The 23,234-nt window shown below is 40.5% G+C and overlaps 1 protein-coding gene across 2 annotated transcripts in view; it reads right to left on the minus strand.

Moving 5' to 3' along the window:
• DYNC2I1 (dynein 2 intermediate chain 1) overlaps positions 1-23,234 on the minus strand; it is a 133,511-nt gene that overhangs the window by 44,971 nt on the left and 65,306 nt on the right. For both annotated transcript variants that reach the window (XM_040352691.1, XM_040352692.1), the window contains 5 exons: positions 12,137-12,248; positions 10,080-10,168; positions 6,134-6,263; positions 3,537-3,709; positions 1,272-1,434 (listed from right to left, as the gene is read on the minus strand). In XM_040352691.1, the coding sequence (XP_040208625.1) occupies positions 1,272-1,434; positions 3,537-3,709; positions 6,134-6,263; positions 10,080-10,168; positions 12,137-12,248 (667 nt within the window). The remainder of the gene's footprint in view (positions 1-1,271; positions 1,435-3,536; positions 3,710-6,133; positions 6,264-10,079; positions 10,169-12,136; positions 12,249-23,234) is intronic.

A 23,234-nucleotide genomic window follows, 5' to 3' on the forward strand; every position in this document is an offset into this window, starting at 1 on the left:
TGACAAAGTGACAATAAGCCATAGTGTTTATTTTGAAAAGAGCCCATCATCAGAAACACCAATACCCGAAAGCTGCGAAGTTAATATACCAAGTAAGTCGACCAAAGCGAACCTGTGCAGGAGTCAGAACAAGAGGTGGAATTCACAATGCTTAAATCAAGTTCCCCACCAGAGCCTGCTGAACGGCTTGAAATCAGAAGATCCTATTTGTTGATGATGTAAGGTTATGGTTTATCAAAACTGAAATGTGTAATGGATCGCTGTTCAATGATCTATGACTGAAAGTAATCTCGATGTATGTAAGTTTCTACTGGTGCTTCAATAAACTTTTATTTTGGATTTAAAAAAAAGAAATCAGAAGATCCACTCAGCTTGTTAGTCAAAACACACAACCTACAGAGAGTGAGAGTAATGCAGCACCTCAAATGAACAATTCAGGTGAAGTTACGATTACCATCAACATCACATCCAAAACTGGTCGGATATGTGGATGCCGATTGGGCCGGGGACTGCACAGACTGCAGAGCCACAAGTGGATTCATCTTCCAGTATGGGGAAGGAACCATAAGTTGGTCTAGTCGAAAGCAAGCAACTGTCGCCCGAGTACATTGCAGCAACACACGCATGCCAAGAAGCAATATGGATTTATCAACTTTTTGTGGACAATGGGATAGACATGTCAAAACCAATTCCCATTTTTGAAGACAACCAGGGATGTATAAAGCTTATCCAATCATAAATGGTCAATCCTAGGACCAAACACACCATTGTCAAGTTATCACCTTTAGAGGGATAATTAAGAGCAAGGTGTTGACATTTAATACAGCCCAGCAGAGGAGATGACTGCCGATGCACTCGCCAAACCTTTGTTGAAGGAATTTCACGAGTTTTATCCAGAAGAAGCTAAATGTAAGTAGACAAAGCACATACTGTTGAAAAGGGGTGTTGCAAAGAAGAGCAGCATGGTTGTTTCATGTTTCTCATGCTGTAAAGACTCCATAAAAGCAAAGCTATTGCTGCAAACAAGAAGCTTCCAGGAAGCACATGATTTCAATACCCTGCTAACATGGAGCAGCAAGAGACACCACTCCATGGTAAAGGGGAAAACAGCAGGTAAATCTGTCATTACAGTTCCGTTTTAGGGACCCACCAAATAACAGAATTACAGAGTATAGTTGATGTCACTCTATTAATGTCCACTACGGTATTTTAATAGGTGGAATATGATATTGTAAACAAATAAAATCAAGTAAAAAATAAATACCACTAACCAGTAGAAAATGTCACAGATCTGAATGTCCAGGTAACATCTTCTATCGTTAAAGTTTGATGCATACTGAAGTCCTCTCGCAGGTCCCATACTAATACAGAACCATCTACTGTACCAGCAAACACCAGAGATGCTTTACCAGGGCTAAAACAACAGCATTTCACCTAAGTGAAAATAAAGGACAGTAAATTCAGTTTTCAAAAAAAATAAAAAATAAATTACAGTATTGCTGGATAATCTATATAAAAGCACAGACAAAATAAAAGTGTCTACTTCTCCAGCTCCCAGGGTTGCACCAAGTGAGATTTGGCACATCAAGATCAAGACTTGTTTCACTTGTAAGCACCTGGTGTTCAGATGTTTTTTTGTTTAGCTTTATTATTTACTGCTCTTCTATGAACAGCGCTTTGCAAGAATAAACGCAGAATGAAACAGTTCAAAATGAGATAACTTAAAGAGGAAGTAAACCCTGATGGGTTTTTCCTTCTTTTTTGTTCCCTGCAAAGTAAAAGCATAATGTGCTAGTATGCATTGCATACTATACTAGCACATTATGTAACACTTACCTGCAAACGAAGCCCGCTCTGTCCCCGCTGGAGGCTGCAACCATGTTCACCCCTCTTACTTCAGCGGCTCTGTGACTGGCCAGAATTGTGCGACGTCACAGTCGGGTGACATCACTACCGCACCAGTCACAGCCCTCGCTAGTGAAGAAATGGCACGGAGGGCAAATTACAGTACAAAGTAAATATCTTCTAAACGGTGCATGTTTCGGAGATATTTACAGTACCTATTGGTAAGCCTTACCTATAGGTACAAAGTCGAAAAAGTAGAGGTTTACAACCTTGTTAAATGCCCTAATTTTTTAAACCTCAAGTATACAAATTAGGGGTGTGGAAAATAATCGTTTAATCGATGCATCTCGACAATTTAGCAACGATTCGGAGAACGGGCGGCATCGATTACATGGATGAAGTGATCCCGGGTGAGCCCTGCCCGTGCACTCTAAAGTTAAAACCAATCACTGTCAGTTTCTCTGTTTCATGCATTTTGTCCTACCGTGTGTAAGGGTTGATGTAAACTGATGCCTCTACCTTAGCTCCAATCAATCAGAAATCATTTTTAATTTAACCAATTTCAAATTTAATTCCTGCAACTTTTCTGTTAAGAATAAAGACCAGCAGGAAATAAAGAACATGGTAATCTCAATTCAAAAAGCCACATGAGTTATTTTCTCATCAAAAAACATTTTAGTTCACAAAAATACATATTGCCTTAGTGTAAAATCATAATTTTCCCATTTAGAACAAACATCTAATTGATGAAAGCCCTATTATGCCATGAAGTGATATTTTCTGTCACCAAAGGGCCAGTTTACATGTACATGTTCTGGTAACAAATGGTAAAAGATAAGCCTCAATTGTTATCTTTAGCCACGGTTTTTCCTGCTCTACTCAATATGCACCTCATTTAAACTCAGCGATCTCCAGCCAGAAGCAAGTAGTGTTTTAGTAAGCAAAAACTTTCATTATATTCTTTGTAAATCAGTTTTAACAGCAAAATTACAAAATGTATCTGATCTGCATACTATTGTATTAAAGAGGTTGTAAAGCTTCGTGTTTTTTCACCTTAAAGCATCCTATGTATTAAGGTGAAAAAACACCTGCAGTGTCCGGCCCCCGAGCCCCTGTTTTACTTACCTGAGCCCAGAATTTCCGAGGGCTCGATCATGCGTCACTCTCCCCATGCCTGATCAGGTCTTCATTGGATAGATTGATAGCAGGGCAGCCATTGGCTCCCGCTGCTGTCAATCAAATCCAATGACGCAGCCGCCGGGGGCGGGGCCCAAGTCATAAAATTGGCGGCTATGGACGCCATTTGTATGACATGGGAGCGCGCCCGCAAGGTAACCCCTTTGGGAGGGAGCTTCCCAGAGGGGGTTAGCTCTTGTGAGGAGGAGCCACGAGAGACGCCGTTGGACTCCAGAAGAGGATGATTGGGGCCACTCTGTGCAGAACAAACTGCACAGTGGAGGGAAGTATGATATGTTTGTTATTTAAAAAAAAAAAGTGAATCTTTAGTGTCAGTTTAAGTGATGTTAACAGAAAAAGATAGGATTTTTAAAATAATAAAATAACACACAGCAATAAAATGTCTTGTGTCAAGCTACCAAACTGAGTGAGGGGGACTATAGGAAAATGACTTTAAAATTCTTAAAATTCTCCAAAAACCATAAGAGAGAGAGGTGAATGATGAATTTCCATACCTCGGACTCACACATGAGAATGTTCTGTGGAGAAGAAGGCTGCCATATATTCCACACACAGATAAGATACTGGTCACTCAGGAAGGCAGAAATGGATTTGTTGCTCTGACTGTGCACAGAAAGTAACAAATGTCTCTGTGCCTCAGAAAACTGCAAATGATAAACCTTCCGCCCTACAAGATATACAAAAAATACACCCGAGGTATTAAATACTACAAACATGAATTTAAGATATTACGAATCAATAAATATACGCCAGAACAAATACATATTTAATGAATATAGAATTATCACTAGTTGACAATTATTTTTTTAAGTTTGATCAGTAATATTTTGAAATACAATTACTGTAGGGAAAAAATACATTTTATTCTCCTGCTTTTTTTTATTAAGACATTAAAATTACATTTTTGGTACAAAGCATGTTAAAGTAATTTACAAAAGAAATAACTTTATTTTATTTATTTTTTGCATACATTTCATTTTTATCATATTGCATCAGTAATTTAAAGTTCTTACCAGATTTAAAATAAAACAGATATGCCCCAAACCACATATTTTAACAATAAATCCTTAAAGATAACAATGTATATATGTGCATTATATTTTTTTCCCCCCAACAAATACTTTAAAAATAGAAGGAGATGAAACTGTTAAATAGTTCTTATACAGGTTAAAATGAATGGATTAAAGTGGATGTAAACCCTCACATATACCCAGTGAAGTGAACAACCTCAGATGATACACAGATGAAACAAATCTCCTACATTACATGTATATCTGCAGTCTTCAGCAAAGTTTAAAATTGTGTTAGGAGATTTTCTCTTCCTGGTTAGCACTACAGTGAAGTCTCAGCATACAGCCATAACAGCTGATTGGAGGAAAGGCACACACCCCCTCTTCTCATAGGTAGAGACTTTCAGCTCCATTTGTTGAATAGTTCAGGGCTCTGCAAATTTATAGTATCCTCCCCAACACAAAAATCAGGCTGCTTTTATCACATGTGACGGAGAATTTGTCAGAAGTTATCAGGCTTAAGAACAGAGCAGGAGAAAGCTACGAGACATAGTGCTTTGAAGAGAGAGATAACAAAACACTGCAGATATACAGTGCCTTGAAAAGGTATTCATATACCTTGAAATGTTCCACATTTTGATATGCTACGACCAAAAACGTAAATGTATTTTATTGGGATTTTGTGTGATAGACCAACACAAGGTGGCAGATAATTGTGAAGTAAAAGGAAATTGATAAATGGTTTTCAATTTTTTTTTTACACATAAAATATCTGAAAAGTGTGGCTTGCATTTGTATTCAGCCCCCTTTACTCGGATACCCCTAACGAAAATCTAGTGGAACCAATTGCCTTCAGAAGTCACCTAATTAGTAAATAGAGTCTACCTGTGTGTGATTTAATCTCAGTATAAATACAGCGGTTCTGTGAAGCCCTCAGAGGTTTGCTAGAGAACCTTAGTGAACAAACAGCATCATGAAGGTCAAGGAACACACCAGACAGGTCAGGGATAAAGTTGTGGAGAAGTTTAAAGCAGGGTTAGGTTATAAAAAAATATTCCAAGCTTTGAACATCTCACAGAGCACTGTTCAATCCATCATCCAAAAATAGAAAGAGTATGGCACAACTGCAAACATACCAAGACATGGCCGTCCACCTAAACTGACAGGCCGGGCAAGGAAAGCATTAGAGACAGAGAAGCAGTCAAAACTTAAAAAAAAAAAAAAACACACGTCAGCTTAATTTAAAAAGTGTTGTAAGTCTTCCTTTTTATTTGTGTTATAATTTGTCCACACCAACACTCCCCCCAGTGCTGTAATAATAAGGCCAGGGGGAACGTCAGACCACTGTACTAAGATCACCTCTGCACAGAAGTCTTTAGCTGGGGCAGCACTGTATTTAGAGCATTATATATTATATATATATATATACATATACATACACACACATACACACATCCCTGTACTTACATACTACTATGCCCCAAATTATGCTGTACGACCCTCTTGCGGCTGTGTACAATAAAGTATAAACATCAAAACACAAATACAGTGGAACCTTGGCCCTTTTCCTATATTTTATTACAGTGGAACCTAGGTCTACGAGTGACGCGATTAATGAGTGTTTTGAAAAACAAGCAACTTTTATTCTAACTCGGTTTGCAAGTGCGGTCTCGCAAGACGAGCAGAATTCAAGCTAATGGGGCGTGCAGTACCGCATTTGGCCAGAGGTGCGGGGGCGCTGGTGATACTCGGGAACAAAGCCGTTCGGAAATACTCAGTTTCTGAGTGTTTACAAAGGTTTCCAAGACCAGCCGAGCTGTCCCCGATTATTTTTGAGGCTTTCTGGCGCCCCCCACCTTTGGCCACATGCGGTATTGCATTAAATTATCATTGTTTCCATTTACTTCTATGGGGAAACTCGCTTTGATATGCGAGTGCATTCTCCTGGAACAGATTATGCTCATAATCCAAGGTTCCACTGTACTTCCTTTTAACACCAAGACGATTGGATTTCTATAGGTTTTGAGGAGACCATAATTATGCTTTAATAAATAACAAGAATAAATAGTTTCATGTTTTACCTTGAAGAAATGGCAGGTTGGTATTTAAATGGAAGCAGTCCTCACTGATGGACATGCAGGGCTCTTTAGAGTGAACTTTGCTTCGAGACTGGTACTCTGAACGATTCTCTTCAAGCAAGACAGCCATGACCTTTCAAGACACAACAGACACTTTACAAAGATGAAAAAAAAAACAACACTAAGTGAATATTTTGTTACTTTATGCTTCTAGTTATTTCTCTGCACCATTGAATAATGTAAGAATTATTGATTTAAAATGTGAAAATACATTTTAGTCACTTTACCCTATAGGCTCACGGGAGATTCCATTTCTTTTAGATGCAAACATGACCATTACCATCTCACACCCCAGATTTTGGCACTGCCTTAAATTGCACAGATAATGGAAGCAAGTCAAACATATTGCAGAAGGTTTCTAAGATTGTAATTTTCCTGAACCCACTTATAAGTTTACTGGGCTATCCAAATGAAATGCAACTATACCAGGACATCAATGAGTCCCACACTCTTCAGAATCTGTAGACAAAGGCCTCTTTCACACGGGGAGGACAGAGAAGAGCGGGCGGATGACAGGTTCCGATCCGCTCAGTTTCTGCAGAGTGGACACTGACAGAGCCTGCTCTACTATATGGGCGGCTGGGAGTAAATGCACACCGCTGTCCATTTACACCTGGCTTTCTCCAATCCGATCTGCCTAGATGGAGAACGGATGCATTCTCTTAAATTTTTTTAGTGGACTGGACAGGATTGGAGGTAGGAGGGTGTAGACAAGTCCATTTACACCTGCCAGTCCATAGGGCAGACAGGCAGACCTGATCGGACCCTTCGTGTGAAAGGGGCTTGATGCTGTATTACTACAATGGCTACCACCTCCTGGCCCTTTAACCACTTGCCGACCGCGCACCGTCGATATACGTCCACAAGGTGGCTCTGCTGGGTGAGAGCACGTAATCAGACGTCCTCTCTCCCAGCCCCTGACTCCCGTGCGTGTGCCTGGCGGGCGCGATCGCCGCCGGGCACACGCGATCGCTCGGTACAGAGCGGGGACCGGGAGCTGTGTGTGTAAACACACAGCTCCCGGTCCTGTCAGCAGGGGAAATGCTGATCTTCGGTTCATACACTGTATGAACCGAAGATCAGTAATTCCCCTAGTGAGGCCACCCCCCCCCCACAGTAAGAACACACCCAGGCATACTTAACCCCTTCCCCGCCCCCTAGTGTTAACCCCTTCACTGCCAGTGGCATTTTTATAGTAATTCAATGCATTTTTATAGCACTGATCGCTACAAAAATGCCAATGGTCCCAAAAATGTGTCAAAAGTGTCCGAAGTGTCCGCCATAATGTCGCAGTACCGAAAAAAAAAAAAAATCGCTGATCGCCGCCATTACTAGTAAAAAAAAATATAATAAAAAATGACATAAAAATACCCCCTATTTTGTAAACGCTATAACTTTTGCGCAAACCAATCAATAAACGCTTATTGCGATTTTTTTTTACGAAAAATATGTAGAAGAAAACGTATCGGCCTAAACTGAGGAAAAAAAATGTTTTTTTTATATATTTTTGGGGGATATTTATTATAGCAAAATGTAAAAAATATAATTTTTTTTCAAAATTGTCGTTCTATTTTTGTTTATAGCGCAAAAACTAAAAACCGCAGAGGTGATCAAATACCACCAAAAGAAAGCTCTATTTGTGGGAAAAAAAAGGACGCCAATTTTGTTTGGGAGCCACGTCGCACGACCGCGCAATTGTCTGTTAAAGCGACAGAGTCCCGAATCGCAAAAAGTACTCTGGTCTTTGGGCAGCAATATGGTCCGGGGGGTAAGTGGTTAAGAAAATCGAAATGTTGGGAGGTGGAGGGGAGCATTGTGATCATGTATCCGCTATGATTAGCTGTCACATGATCCAAAGCTCCCGATAGCAAGTATGCCCTGGGAGATTTCCGTGACAGTTTAGTTACTGTGCTGGGAGCGCACTCTCAGCAAACTGTTTACATATAGACACATATATGTGGCTGCTCAGCGTTAAAGCCCAACTGTTGAGAGGCCACATATATGCATGTGGGAAGTGGTTAAACTGGCAATACATGGATCGAAAAATCACCCGGTTAAGCAGTAACCCCCTGAATTTTGATCTATTTATGGCCATTCCGATCCATGAGAAGTCAATCTATCGATCGACTTCTCATGAACAGGAAGAATTTCCCCATCCACCTCAAATGTGCGGATAAAGAAATAGACTCCATTTTTTCATTCAGCCAGCTGGCTGCACAAAAAAAAGAAAAAAGCCATGCATGGCTAGCTTTAGAGAGCTCTTTTGATCTTGCCGCAATACCACTATAGCAAAGAAAACACCAGACCCTACATATCGGAGATGTAAATAAGACGGGTTACTCCTGCATACTCCCCAATTTTTGGCACCCAATCAGGACACTGCATACTCAGTCCATGGATATGAAGTGTTAAATATGGTCATTTTATATGTCATTTGTTCAGATACATCACCTTTACAATTAACTCCCAACTGTCCCTCGTTTGGAGGTACTGACCTTTTGTAATCAAATCCTTTTGCCTGCTTTCCTCCTCATTTGTCCCTCTTAGTAGACTGAAGTGTAGACTTCTATGATTCATATAATACTTAACCTTTTTATTGAATTTTTTTTTTTTTTTAATTAAATTAAAGGGCCAGTACAAAGGAAACAGTGATGTAAAAAAAAAAAAAACACCAGTGGGTTCAGCCAATCAATTTTCGCCAAATGATTATTTGTGGTCTGTGTACCTGGGGCGTGGCAGGAGGTGTGTTCTTTGCCTACACACATTGTACTAAAAGGTGTCACTCTTTCCTATCTCAGAAAGTTGGAAGGTACACCTTAACCACTAGGTACTATCTGAATGAAAATCTAATATTTGCCTTTTCCAATCTGGTATAATAAAATCAAAAATTTCCATGAGGTGTAGTTACCTTTCACATAATATATATATTTTTTTTTTACACAATATTTGTTATATTAACAAACATTTAAAGGATAAATTCACCTTTTTACTAAATGTATTTATTTATTTATTTGGTTAGAGAGCCTGTTAAGCATTGTACCCGCAATCAGCAGATCACCGATGCAATCTTAGGCTCCTGCAGACTGTCAGTGTAAGTTTTGCAAACATATTCGCCAGCACACCGAGGATTATTTGGAAAAACTTCCAAAAATTCTTTAATGCATAGAAACGATCAAAACAGCAACATTTCGAGGTCGCACAGGACCTCTTCGTCAGGCAAATCATTTGCCTGACAAAGAGGTCCTGTGCGACCTCGAAACGTTGCTGTTTTGATCGTTTCTATGCATTAAAGAATTTTTGGACGTTTTTCCAAATGATCCTCGGTGTGCTGGCGAATATGTTTGCATGATTGCCTTTCCAGTTCCCAGCTGGTAATCCTTCAGCACCCTCCTTTCTTATCGGCTATTTTCCAGGAAGGTGTGCAATTGGAATATATTTTTGAGACTGTCAGTGTAAGTTGTCTGCTTGTACCTAGTGCCCTGGCAGTTCATTGAGAACTACAAGCCATCAGCTGCAAAGGATATCAGTATTTGTAGTTCATTAATTTAAAGATCTATGTGAATGAATGATGTGGCTGTGTGGGGGAGCCCAGCACGGTCAAGTTATTTTCAAATTGTGACAGCGGGTGCAGGGAGATGATCCCTGGCTCACTGTCACAATGAGGGGGGGGGCAAGTTTCACCCTAAAAGGGTGGAGCATGCAACATTTTCCTAAAGGTGAACTTATCCTTTAACAATGTTTTCAGTATTCCTATGGGTTATCCTAAGAAAAAACACAGCACATACTGCCTGCTTTGAGCCAAAGTGTGCCTGACTGAAACCAATAGGCATTTTTTATTTAAGGTTTTTTCAATTTGCCTGCAGTTTTGTAATAAAAAAAGCTAACGTACTTGAGCAGCAGAGCGAAGGAAACCTGTCAGCCGCTGAGAATCAACTTTGGATTTAAGCTCCATGTTCCCCTGTGAATCATTTTTGTGACCTGTAATGGAAAGACCAAAATGCATGACAATCTAAAATTCCACTTTATTTAAAAAAAAAAAACTTTTTGGATTTTGCAGAGGGCACAAAAGGATGACAGATAATCTGATGGAACCAGTCAGCATTTGTTTTATGTCTTAATAGATTTTCACTAAAGCAACTAATTAACACTTGACACATGGGCCCCAAGCTAATCAGAATTATGTTTAAATTAAATTCACCCATTTAGCTTTTCCTTTCATAATTTAAAAGAATTATGTAAAAAAAGATTTAGGTATAAATGTTACCTTTGATTCACTACCTAAGGAGTCAATGACCTTAGAAAAACAAGCAGTAAGCATCAAGACAGTCTGAACTCTCTTCCTGCATACTTTTTTTGAGCGTCTTTTGGTCCGTTTCAGGTCCGAATTCAGCCCAAAATTTGGGGCCGAAATCAGACCTGAAACGGTGAATGAGGACTCACCGGACTCCTGCTGTGAGCCGCTGCATGCTCATATGTGAACTCAGCCTCAATGTAAGATAAATGAAGAAGCCCACAGGGAGAATGAAACTCCCTTATGATGGCTGCAGTTAATATGAGAATTCAGGAGCAGAAAGCTTGTTTAGGGCAATAACCACTTGAGGACCAAGCCTATTTTTTAACACTTGGCGTTGCAAGTTAAAATTATTATTTTTTTTGCTAGAAAATTACTTCGAACCCCCAAACATTAAATATATATCTTTCAAACACCCTAGAGAATAAAATGGCGGTCGTTGCAATACTTTGTCACACCATATATGCGCAGCGGTCTTACAAACATGATTTTTTGAGAAAAAATACACTTTTTTTAAATAAAAAATCTGCAAAGTTAGCCCAATTGTTTTTATATTGTGAAAGATAATGTTAAGCCAAGTAAATTGATACCCAACATGTCATGCTTTAAAATTGTGCCTGTTTGTGGAATGGCGACAAACTTTGACACTTAAAAATCTCTCCATAGGCGACGTTTAAAAAATTCTAAAGGTAACCAGTTTTGAGTTACAGAGGAGGTCTTTTGCTCGAATTATTGCTCTCACTCCAATGATCGCGGCGATACCTCACATGTGTGGTTTAAACACCATTTACATATGCGTTCGCTTCTGCGCGTGAGCACGAAGGGACGGGGGGGCTCTTATTTATTTTACTTTATACTTTTATACTGTCCCTTTAAAAAATACTTTAGATCACTTTTATTCCTATTACAAGGAATGTAAACAGCAATGTACAAATGTTCTTATTAACTTACTGTATATACTTGAGTATAAGCAAAGTTTTTCAGCACTTTTTTTGTGCTGAAAATGCCCCCCTTCGCTTATACTCGAGTCACCTTTTTGCACCTGATCTCCTGGACTTTGGGGACCCGGTATCGGCCGTAGGTCCCCTAGACCCCAAACTTAGCACACATGTAGCCCCATTTCTCCTCTACAAGTGTGCAAAGTTTGTTGTCTGGGGGACCTACGGCTGTCGAGCACCAATTTTTCAAAGCCATGCACCCCTTTCAATAGACTCCCATGTTAAGCGTCAGTCTAGTCATGGGCACAGTGAGGGATGGGCACAGTGAGGCATGGGCACAGTGAGGCATGGGCACAGTGAGGCATGGGCACAGTGAGGCATGGGCACAGTGAGGCATGCACATGGACACAGCGAGGCAAAGAGAGGCACAGTGAGGCACGCAGATGGACACCCTAGGCTTATACTCGAGTCAATAATTTTTTTTTTGTGGTAAAATTAGGTGCCTAAGTTTATATTCAGGTCGGCCTATACTCGTTAATTGCTAAAAAAAAAAAAAATATATAAAAAAAATTTTTTTACACTATTTCTGAAAGCATTCTTAATTCACAGCATTTTTTCACACCGGCCTAAAAACACTGTGTGTTCTTGTCACTTAATTCTTTTCCATCTGTGTTAGTCACAAACAATTACAAATGCATTGACTCTGCAATTAGTCACCTCCACATACAACAGCTCCCTCTGCCGGATGTTGAGTCCATTTTTCTTCAATATCTATTTCTTCTGTTTGAATGTCTCTGTCAACAGCATCGTCATTGCATTGGATGTAAGCCTGATATTTTAAAAAATAAATATAAGCAATATAATGTGATAATCTATAAGCAGTATGATAACACACCAGACTAGAAGAAGAACAAGTTATTCAGCTTTTTCAAAACTTGTGTGTTAGAGATGCCACTAGAGGGCAGACTGGAGATTACATGGAACTCAAAAGGGAGATAACAAATATTAACCACTTAACCCCCGGACCATATTGCTGCCCAAAGACCAGAGCACTTTTTGCGATTCGGGACTGCGCTGCTTTAACTGACAATTGCGCGGTCGTACGACGTGGCTCCCAAACAAAATTGGCGTCCTTTTTTTTCCCACAAATAGAGCTTTCTTTTTGTGGTATTTGATCACCTCTGCGGTTTTTATTTTTTGCGCTATAAACAAAAATAGAGCGACAATTTTGAAAAAAAATTCATATTTTTTACTTTTTGCTGTAATAAATATCCCCCAAAAATATATAAAAAAACATTTTTTTTCCTCAGTTTAGGACGATACGTATTCTTCTACATATTTTTTGTAAAAAAAAAAATTAAATAAAAAAAAATCGCAATAAGCGTTTATTGATTGGTTTGCGCAAAAGTTATAGCGTTTACAAAACAGGGGGTATTTTTATGGCATTTTTATTAATATATTTTTTTTACTAGTAATGGCGGCGATCAGCGATTTTTTTTCGGTACTGCGACATTATGGCGGACACTTCGGACACTTTTGACACATTTTTGGGACCATTGGCATTTTTATAGCGATCAGTGCTATAAAAATGCATTGGATTACTATAAAAATGACACTGGCAGTGAAGGGGTTAACACTAGGGGGCGGGGAAGGGGTTAAGTATGTCCCTGGGTGTGTTCTTACTGTGGGGGGGGTGGCCTCACTAGGGGAAACACTTATCCTCTGTTTATACATTGTATGAACAGAAGATCAGCATTTCCCCCCCTGACAGGACCGGGAGCTGTGTGTTTACACACACAGCTCCCGGTCCCCGCTCTGTACCGAGCGATCGCGTGTGCCCGGCACGGTGGAACGAGCCCGCCTGGCACACGCACGGGAGTCGGGGGCGAGCGCAGGCGCCCCTAGTGGCCGCTCAAAGAGCCGCCGTATAGCTACGGGCTCTCGCCCAGGAGAGCCGACCTGCCGCCGTAGAATGATGGCGGCTGGTCGGCAAGTAGTTAAAGGGGTTGTAAAAGGTAAAAAAAAAAAAATCCCTAAGTAGCTTCCTTTACCTTAGTGTAGTCCTCCTTACCTCATCCTTTCATTTTGCTTTTAAATGTCCTTATTTCTTCTGAGAAATCCTCACTTCCTGTTCTTCTGTCTGTAACTCCACACAGTAATGTGAGGCTTTCTCCCTGGTGTGGAGAAAGCATATTGAGGGGGGAGGGGGTGAGCAGGCAAGTCAGTACACTCTCTACTTTGCAGGAGCTGTGTGTTAGTGGGCATCCTGACACTCCTGCTCGCCCCCTTAAGAGGCTTTCTCCACACCAGGGAGAAAGCCTCGCATTACTGTGTGTAGTTACAGACAGAAGAACAGGAAGTGAGGATTTCTCAGAAGAAATAAGGACATTTAAAAAGGAAAATGGAAGGATGTGAAGGAGGACTGCACTATGGTAAAGGAAGCCATTTAGGGGAAACATTTTTTACCTTTACAACCCCTTTAAGCTGAACACTTTTCATACACTTTACTTAGCCTGCTTGGCCAAAACGAACAATGTCCCTCACCAATATGTGAGGCCGTTGGTTGTGTGATATAAATTGTACCTAGCTAAAGCTACATACAGCATACAACACCGTGTTCCAGGTTTGACCCGAGACTTCCAGTCTTATACCCGGAACACATAAGAGTATCACAGCGGTGTGCCCTATCACGCATGATAACATTAAGGCCCCTTTAACACGGGCAGGGGAGGTGCGGTGGAGGTATAGCGGTGCGATTTTTAGCGATGCTATAACGCCGTATTTACCGCGATATTCGCACGCTAGCGGTGTGGTTTTAATCCCTGCTAGCGGACAAAAAAGGGTTAATTTCGCCGGCAATGCACCTCTGGGAAGGAGCGGTATTGGAGCAGTAAACACCCCGCTCCTATACCGCTCCAAAGATGCTGCTTGCAGGAGATTTTTTTTCCTCCTGCCAGCGCATCGCCTCTGTGTGAAAGCCTGAGGAGTTTCACATTGAGAATGCTGGGGCAGGATTATTTCAGGCGTTATTTATGCGCTATTTTTAACGCTAAAACGCCTTAAATACGCCTCAGTGTGAAAGGGGCCTTACAAAGCGGTTCCATTATTCTGACTTGATGGTTCAAATGAGACATTGTATGTGAGGAATACAGCGCAGGTCTATAAATATAATAAATGATGACGTGATGTCAAAATCTATTAGTGTATAGCTGCTGCAGCAAAAAAATGTTAGATGAACAAATGGTATAAAGTATAAAAAGGATGATTGCTGCGCTGCTAATATGGTAGGTGTGTGTAAATCATTACTGACATGATAAAGTGAACAATTATACACATCACAAGAAAAGTGCTTATGTGCTAATAAATACAAAAGTGAAATAGTGCACAGAAATATATAAAGTCCATATAGCTGTGGTCAGCTAGAGGTTGATTGAACGTGACAAATCTTCATATAAGCACCGAGTTGTGTTGGAAAGAAAATCCACAATGAGTGAAAAACAGCTGATTGAAGCACCTCCACCTTAGGTAAAATTTTCTGCTTACCGAACACCAATTAATAAATCGCATGTAGTACTGATAGGTAACCTCCGTTCCCCAGCTAGGTTCTTCCACACCAGATGAAAACAATGGGTAGTCCTTAGCCAGAACGCACTCATGCGTTAAACCCAGGAGTGAAGACAAGAAGGGCAAACATAGAGTAGTACTGCTAACACAGCGATTTATTGAAAAAATAAAGTTTATGCACTCACATGTCCAAAATAGTAAGTAGGCGTGTATTTAAAAATGTAAAAGCCGGCCGGCTTGTATAATCCGCTCGTTCCTTCCGGATGGTCGCGGGCAAACAATGATGACGTCAGCACGCCGTTCCTCCCTACGCCGTTTCGTCAGTAGAATGACATCTTCCAGGGGCACAAGCGGCGTGCTGACTCGCCACTATTTATGTGCATTCAGTGTCGATAGGACCGCCCAGACTTGACTTCCGGGGATCGTGGACACAGATCCGCCATTTTTGATGAGGGATCCTATACCTAATAGTGTATATCCCAACTACAATTGAGTGTTGGTGCTGGCAATAATTCCCAAAAATAAGTTAGATCAAACTATGTGGCAGCTGATCACTAAGGCTAAAAATATACAAAAGGGTATAATGTCTTACGGTCATTCACACTAATCGGATTGATCCGACATAGATTGTGTGCCGCAAACATTTCAACATTAAAAAACACCTAAATTAAAAGGTGTAACTTAATATGAGGACACATTCAACTTGAACTTAATCCGGGTGCACGCACTTGTTAAGGTGCAAATCCCAAACCTGTTGTTGGTTGACGATGTGACATCATGAATATAAAATATAAAATCAAATCATGAATCGAATCAAGAATATCTATATATAAAATGTAAAATCGAATCAGAAAAGGATTCATATTAATAAATCCACCTATGGTCCGATTGTATACCCTTCAAAATTGTCCGATCATATATGGCAGAAAAACGATCGGAATAATGAAGGAAATTAACAATGATCAAATTTAAAAAAATTTAAAATTTTTTTTTGAAAATTAGCAATATATCAAAATTGAGCCATTACGGCACACATGAGGTGTACTGCTAGGAACAGAAATTTGTAAAATGAAAAAAGAAAAAAGTGAAAAGAAAAAAAAAACTACAAAAAGGAGTTGTGTCCATAGGGGAGTCCTGATACCCCGGATGTCAAGTCAGGTTCACAGCATATATTTCAAAGATGATATTAAGCATTCCTATTCTGAAATGGCCTAACTATTGTCAATAAAAGCGTTGACATCAACGTCTATATTTAATCCATATGGGGTATATGTGCGGACACGGTGTATCCAGGCCATTTCTAGCCTGGATAGTTCTCTTACTAGAGAACCACCTCTCCAATGGGCATCATATTTGTCTATGCCCAGAAATAACGTTCCCTCAGGATTCCTATTGTGACACAAATCGTAATGGTGCGATACTGAGTGATTTGGGAACCCTGATCGTATATTGGTTACATGTTCTCCCAATCTAACCTGCATGGACCTCTTGGTTCGGCCTATATATTGCAGCCCACAAGGGCACTGCAGCAAATAGACTATACCCGTTGAGCTGCAGGTGATGAATGGTTCGATAGAATGCTCTCTCAACGTGCTAGTTGACACAAACTTCAGAGTTTTTTTAGATGCAACTTTGTTTAATGTACAGATTTGACATCTGCGACATTGATGGTATCCAGAGATACCCCTCTGAAAAAAAGAAACCTTTTTCGTTGGTGGATCAACAACATTTGGTGATATTTTGTCCCTTAATGAGGGGACACCTCTGAATATAATCTGGGGGTTGGCAGGGAGAAAAGTGCCAATTAACCTGTCATTACCCAGCAAATGCCAGTGCTTTTTAATAATCTTCTTAATAAGATAATGCTGGGTAGAGTAACTGGTAACAAATGGTATGATGGGGCCCTCCCTGCGTGACCTAGTAGTGGAATCTAAAAGTTTAGAGCGGTCAATATCAGCAACCTCTTTCCTTACAGTATCTAAGTCACTAGGTTCGTAACCCTTCTCAACTAGTCTGATTTTAAGGACTTTAGATTGAGTTTGGTAATCTTCAAGAGACGTGCAGTTCCTCCTCATTCTGATGAATTGGCTCTTGGGTACAGAATTGAGCCAGTTTCTATGGTGGCAACTCCCCACCGGAATGAAGGAGTTCCTATCAGTCTTCTTGAAGTATGTTTGTGTTTGAAAGTTACCTCCCTTCTTATTGATGGTAAGGTCAAGGAAGTTGATTGTTTCTTTGTCCATCTCATGAACGAGATGGATCCCCCTATTGTTGTTATTTAGGGAACCTATAAACTCATCAAGTTGGGGCCTAGTGCCATTCCATAGGAGGAGGATGTCGTCGATATACCTTGCCCACAACAGAATGTGTGGGTTCCGGTCCTTATAGACGACATCCTCCTCCCATTTGGCCATGAATAGGTTGGCAAGACTCGGCGCATATTTTGCGCCCATGGCGACACCTCTAATTTGCTGGTAGAAATTTTGATTGAACCAGAAATAATTATGTCCGGCAGCATATTCCAAAAGTTCAATCAAATAATCTCTCTGTACTTGAGGTACATCAGAGAGAGCATCTAGATAGTATTTGACAGCTGATATACCCAACTCATGTGGAATAATGGTATATAATGAACTTACATCAGCCGTCACCAGCCAGGTATCATCACTAGGCTGAATCTGAGACAGCATATTGATAACCTGCTTGGTGTCTTTCAAATATGATGGCATCTGTTGGACCAGGGGTTGTAAGAAATGGTCGATATACTTGCCCACCCTGGACGTAACCGAGTCTATGCCACTGACTATCGGGCGTCCAGGGGGGCAAGTGAGGCTTTTATGGATCTTTGGCAAACAGTAGAGAATTGGGGTTCTAGGTGCCCTAGGAATAAGAAATTCACGTTCTTTCTCATTCAGTATACCTAGATCAAAGCCTTTCTTAATTAACACCTCCAATTCATTTTGGTATAGATTCACTGGGTTACCCCTAAGAAGTGAATAAGTGTTTCGATCATCCACCAATTTCATGGTACCTTCAATGTAGTTCGAACGGTCCATGACAACAATGCCTCCTCCCTTGTCCGCTGGGCGGATGACCAATTGGCTATTGTTACATAGGGAGTCAAGACCCTTAATTAATTCCTGGTCCATTTTATGATTGGTTACCTTGATGGATTCCAAGTCCCTGAGTACAACATCCCTAAAGACCCTAAGGGATGGTGCCAGCGTCCCTGGAGGGTTCCATGTGGATGCGTTAGCCAACCCTGAGTGGATAGAGGAATGTTGAGTTATAACTCTATCTTGATTAGGGAGGCCAGCGAAATATCGCTTAATATTAATTTTCCGTATATAACGATGAACGTCCATATACGTGGAAAATTTATTTATTTTTTTGGGGGGGGCAAATTTGAGTCCTCTATCCAACAATGACAGTTCCGGTTGTGTCAAAGTGTGGGAACTCAAATTATAAATGCCCAAATCCCCTACATCCTTTGTTTCTTTGGGTCTTGTTCTCCTCCCCCCTCTGCACCCTCTTTGTTTTCTACTGGTCTTTTCACACCGTGATTGACCCTGGGAAAACCCCATTGATCGTTGGTACGAGTGCCTAGTTGGTCTAAAGGGAAATCTCTTGAGGGGCCTAACCTATACAGTTCCTGAATCTGGTTAGCCCTTTCATAATCTAATTGACTGGTGTTGCGTGGTCCATCTCTGTCTCTTAATGGATAAAATTGGTTTCTCACATCAGTATCACTGTCATCATCGTAGTCGTCTCCACCTCTACCTGTATGGTGGCGAATACCATGGTGACTTATAGGTCCCTGATTGGGGCCATAATAATGGCCTTCAGCACCATGCCTTGCATTGCCTCTTTCTCTCCTTGGGGAGTCACTATAATGGTGATGTTGACCCTGGTAATAAGTACTTCCATTACGTTCTGTGTTCCCCACATATTTACCATGAGATGGTTTGACCCAACCCGAGTTGTGTTCTTGATGGTAATTATTGGGGAAGGTACCAGTTGTTTTGTTTGGAAGTGTATGTGGAGTCTTATTTACCTTTTTGGCAATCTGCAGCGGTCACTACACTACCTAAGGTAGAGTTTATATATTATATATATTTAACAGTTTGGAATTATATTTACATATTTTTTCTTTATATAGATTTTGATTAATCAGAGTTGGCAACTCACTTTTTTATCACATATAATTATGGATGTTTTCGAATACCGAGCTGCCAAAAGAGTTAATACTGATGGAGTATTCCAGATGTATCAAGAAGGAGATTTGAGTGGTCTGTTTGTCAGACTGAAAAATCTGACCATTGCTGAGATACATACACAGTGGGATGTAGCCTTCTTGGAAACTTATATTAAGTTAAGTATGGTCCCAAGAAGCCTGAGATGGCAGGTGAGCCCCCAAAAGGGTGACCTAGACCTCCAGGAATGGTTCAGATATTTTAATGAAGCAGGGGTAAATTTCTTGGAATTTTTGGTTACGAGGAAAAATACTAAGCTCACCAAATTAGATAATGAAATTAAAGCGTTAAAGGAAACTATGTCATCTCATAAGGAGAGCGATGAATATAAGGATAGATCCTCTAACCTTTTAAAAATTTTAGATAGAGAAGAAAAGGAACAGAAAATAAAGAAAAAGAAAAAGTATAATAGAGATTTTAGTGACTACCAATCGAGTCTAGTTTTTGAATGGCAGAAGAAACTGGCTGAACAATCTGAATCAAACTCCCGAATGGAAGCTATTATGCAGGGTGAGGAGACCCCAATCACAAGGGTCACTCTCCCACAAACCCCGAGGGTTAATAAAGATCAAGGCAAGACTCCTAAAAAGAAAAAGATTGCCAAAAAGGTAAATAAGACTCCACATACACTTCCAAACAAAACAACTGGTACCTTCCCCAATAATTACCATCAAGAACACAACTCGGGTTGGGTCAAACCATCTCATGGTAAATATGTGGGGAACACAGAACGTAATGGAAGTACTTATTACCAGGGTCAACATCACCATTATAGTGACTCCCCAAGGAGAGAAAGAGGCAATGCAAGGCATGGTGCTGAAGGCCATTATTATGGCCCCAATCAGGGACCTATAAGTCACCATGGTATTCGCCACCATACAGGTAGAGGTGGAGACGACTACGATGATGACAGTGATACTGATGTGAGAAACCAATTTTATCCATTAAGAGACAGAGATGGACCACGCAACACCAGTCAATTAGATTATGAAAGGGCTAACCAGATTCAGGAACTGTATAGGTTAGGCCCCTCAAGAGATTTCCCTTTAGACCAACTAGGCACTCGTACCAACGATCAATGGGGTTTTCCCAGGGTCAATCACGGTGTGAAAAGACCAGTAGAAAACAAAGAGGGTGCAGAGGGGGGAGGAGAACAAGACCCAAAGAAACAAAGGATGTAGGGGATTTGGGCATTTATAATTTGAGTTCCCACACTTTGACACAACCGGAACTGTCATTGTTGGATAGAGGACTCAAATTTGCCCCCCCCAAAAAAATGAATAAATTTTCCACGTATATGGACGTTCATCGTTATATACGGAAAATTAATATTAAGCGATATTTCGCTGGCCTCCCTAATCAAGATAGAGTTATAACTCAACATTCCTCTATCCACTCAGGGTTGGCTAACGCATCCACATGGAACCCTCCAGGGACGCTGGCACCATCCCTTAGGGTCTTTAGGGATGTTGTACTCAGGGACTTGGAATCCATCAAGGTAACCAATCATAAAATGGACCAGGAATTAATTAAGGGTCTTGACTCCCTATGTAACAATAGCCAATTGGTCATCCGCCCAGCGGACAAGGGAGGAGGCATTGTTGTCATGGACCGTTCGAACTACATTGAAGGTACCATGAAATTGGTGGATGATCGAAACACTTATTCACTTCTTAGGGGTAACCCAGTGAATCTATACCAAAATGAATTGGAGGTGTTAATTAAGAAAGGCTTTGATCTAGGTATACTGAATGAGAAAGAACGTGAATTTCTTATTCCTAGGGCACCTAGAACCCCAATTCTCTACTGTTTGCCAAAGATCCATAAAAGCCTCACTTGCCCCCCTGGACGCCCGATAGTCAGTGGCATAGACTCGGTTACGTCCAGGGTGGGCAAGTATATCGACCATTTCTTACAACCCCTGGTCCAACAGATGCCATCATATTTGAAAGACACCAAGCAGGTTATCAATATGCTGTCTCAGATTCAGCCTAGTGATGATACCTGGCTGGTGACGGCTGATGTAAGTTCATTATATACCATTATTCCACATGAGTTGGGTATATCAGCTGTCAAATACTATCTAGATGCTCTCTCTGATGTACCTCAAGTACAGAGAGATTATTTGATTGAACTTTTGGAATATGCTGCCGGACATAATTATTTCTGGTTCAATCAAAATTTCTACCAGCAAATTAGAGGTGTCGCCATGGGCGCAAAATATGCGCCGAGTCTTGCCAACCTATTCATGGCCAAATGGGAGGAGGATGTCGTCTATAAGGACCGGAACCCACACATTCTGTTGTGGGCAAGGTATATCGACGACATCCTCCTCCTATGGAATGGCACTAGGCCCCAACTTGATGAGTTTATAGGTTCCCTAAATAACAACAATAGGGGGATCCATCTCGTTCATGAGATGGACAAAGAAACAATCAACTTCCTTGACCTTACCATCAATAAGAAGGGAGGTAACTTTCAAACACAAACATACTTCAAGAAGACTGATAGGAACTCCTTCATTCCGGTGGGGAGTTGCCACCATAGAAACTGGCTCAATTCTGTACCCAAGAGCCAATTCATCAGAATGAGGAGGAACTGCACGTCTCTTGAAGATTACCAAACTCAATCTGAAGTCCTTAAAATCAGACTAGTTGAGAAGGGTTACGAACCTAGTGACTTAGATACTGTAAGGAAAGAGGTTGCTGATATTGACCGCTCTAAACTTTTAGATTCCACTACTAGGTCACGCAGGGAGGGCCCCATCATACCATTTGTTACCAGTTACTCTACCCAGCATTATCTTATTAAGAAGATTATTAAAAAGCACTGGCATTTGCTGGGTAATGACAGGTTAATTAGCACTTTTCTCCCTGCCAACCCCCAGATTATATTCAGAGGTGTCCCCTCATTAAGGGACAAAATATCACCAAATGTTGTTGATCCACCAACGAAAAAGGTTTCTTTTTTTCAGAGGGGTATCTCTGGATACCATCAATGTCGCAGATGTCAAATCTGTACATTAAACAAAGTTGCATCTAAAAAAACTCTGAAGTTTGTGTCAACTAGCACGTTGAGAGAGCATTCTATCGAACCATTCATCACCTGCAGCTCAACGGGTATAGTCTATTTGCTGCAGTGCCCTTGTGGGCTGCAATATATAGGCCGAACCAAGAGGTCCATGCAGGTTAGATTGGGAGAACATGTAACCAATATACGATCAGGGTTCCCAAATCACTCAGTATCGCACCATTACGATTTGTGTCACAATAGGAATCCTGAGGGAACGTTATTTCTGGGCATAGACAAATATGATGCCCATTGGAGAGGTGGTTCTCTAGTAAGAGAACTATCCAGGCTAGAAATGGCCTGGATACACCGTGTCCGCACATATACCCCATATGGATTAAATATAGACGTTGATGTCAACGCTTTTATTGACAATAGTTAGGCCATTTCAGAATAGGAATGCTTAATATCATCTTTGAAATATATGCTGTGAACCTGACTTGACATCCGGGGTATCAGGACTCCCCTATGGACACAACTCCTTTTTGTAGTTTTTTTTTTCTTTTCACTTTTTTCTTTTTTCATTTTACTAATTTCTGTTCCTAGCAGTACACCTCATGTGTGCCGTAATGGCTCAATTTTGATATATTGCTAATTTTCAAATAATTTTTTTTAAATTTTTTTAAATTTGATCATTGTTAATTTCCTTCATTATTCCGATCGTTTTTCTGCCATATATGATCGGACAATTTTGAAGGGTATACAATCGGACCATAGGTGGATTTATTAATATGAATCCTTTTCTGATTCGATTTTACATTTTATATATAGATATTCTTGATTCGATTCATGATTTGATTTTATATTTTATATTCATGATGTCACATCGTCAACCAACAACAGGTTTGGGATTTGCACCTTAACAAGTGCGTGCACCCGGATTAAGTTCAAGTTGAATGTGTCCTCATATTAAGTTACACCTTTTAATT

The sequence above is a fragment of the Rana temporaria genome, chromosome 5 (assembly GCF_905171775.1).
Source record: "Rana temporaria chromosome 5, aRanTem1.1, whole genome shotgun sequence".
NCBI lineage: Eukaryota > Metazoa > Chordata > Amphibia > Anura > Ranidae > Rana > Rana temporaria.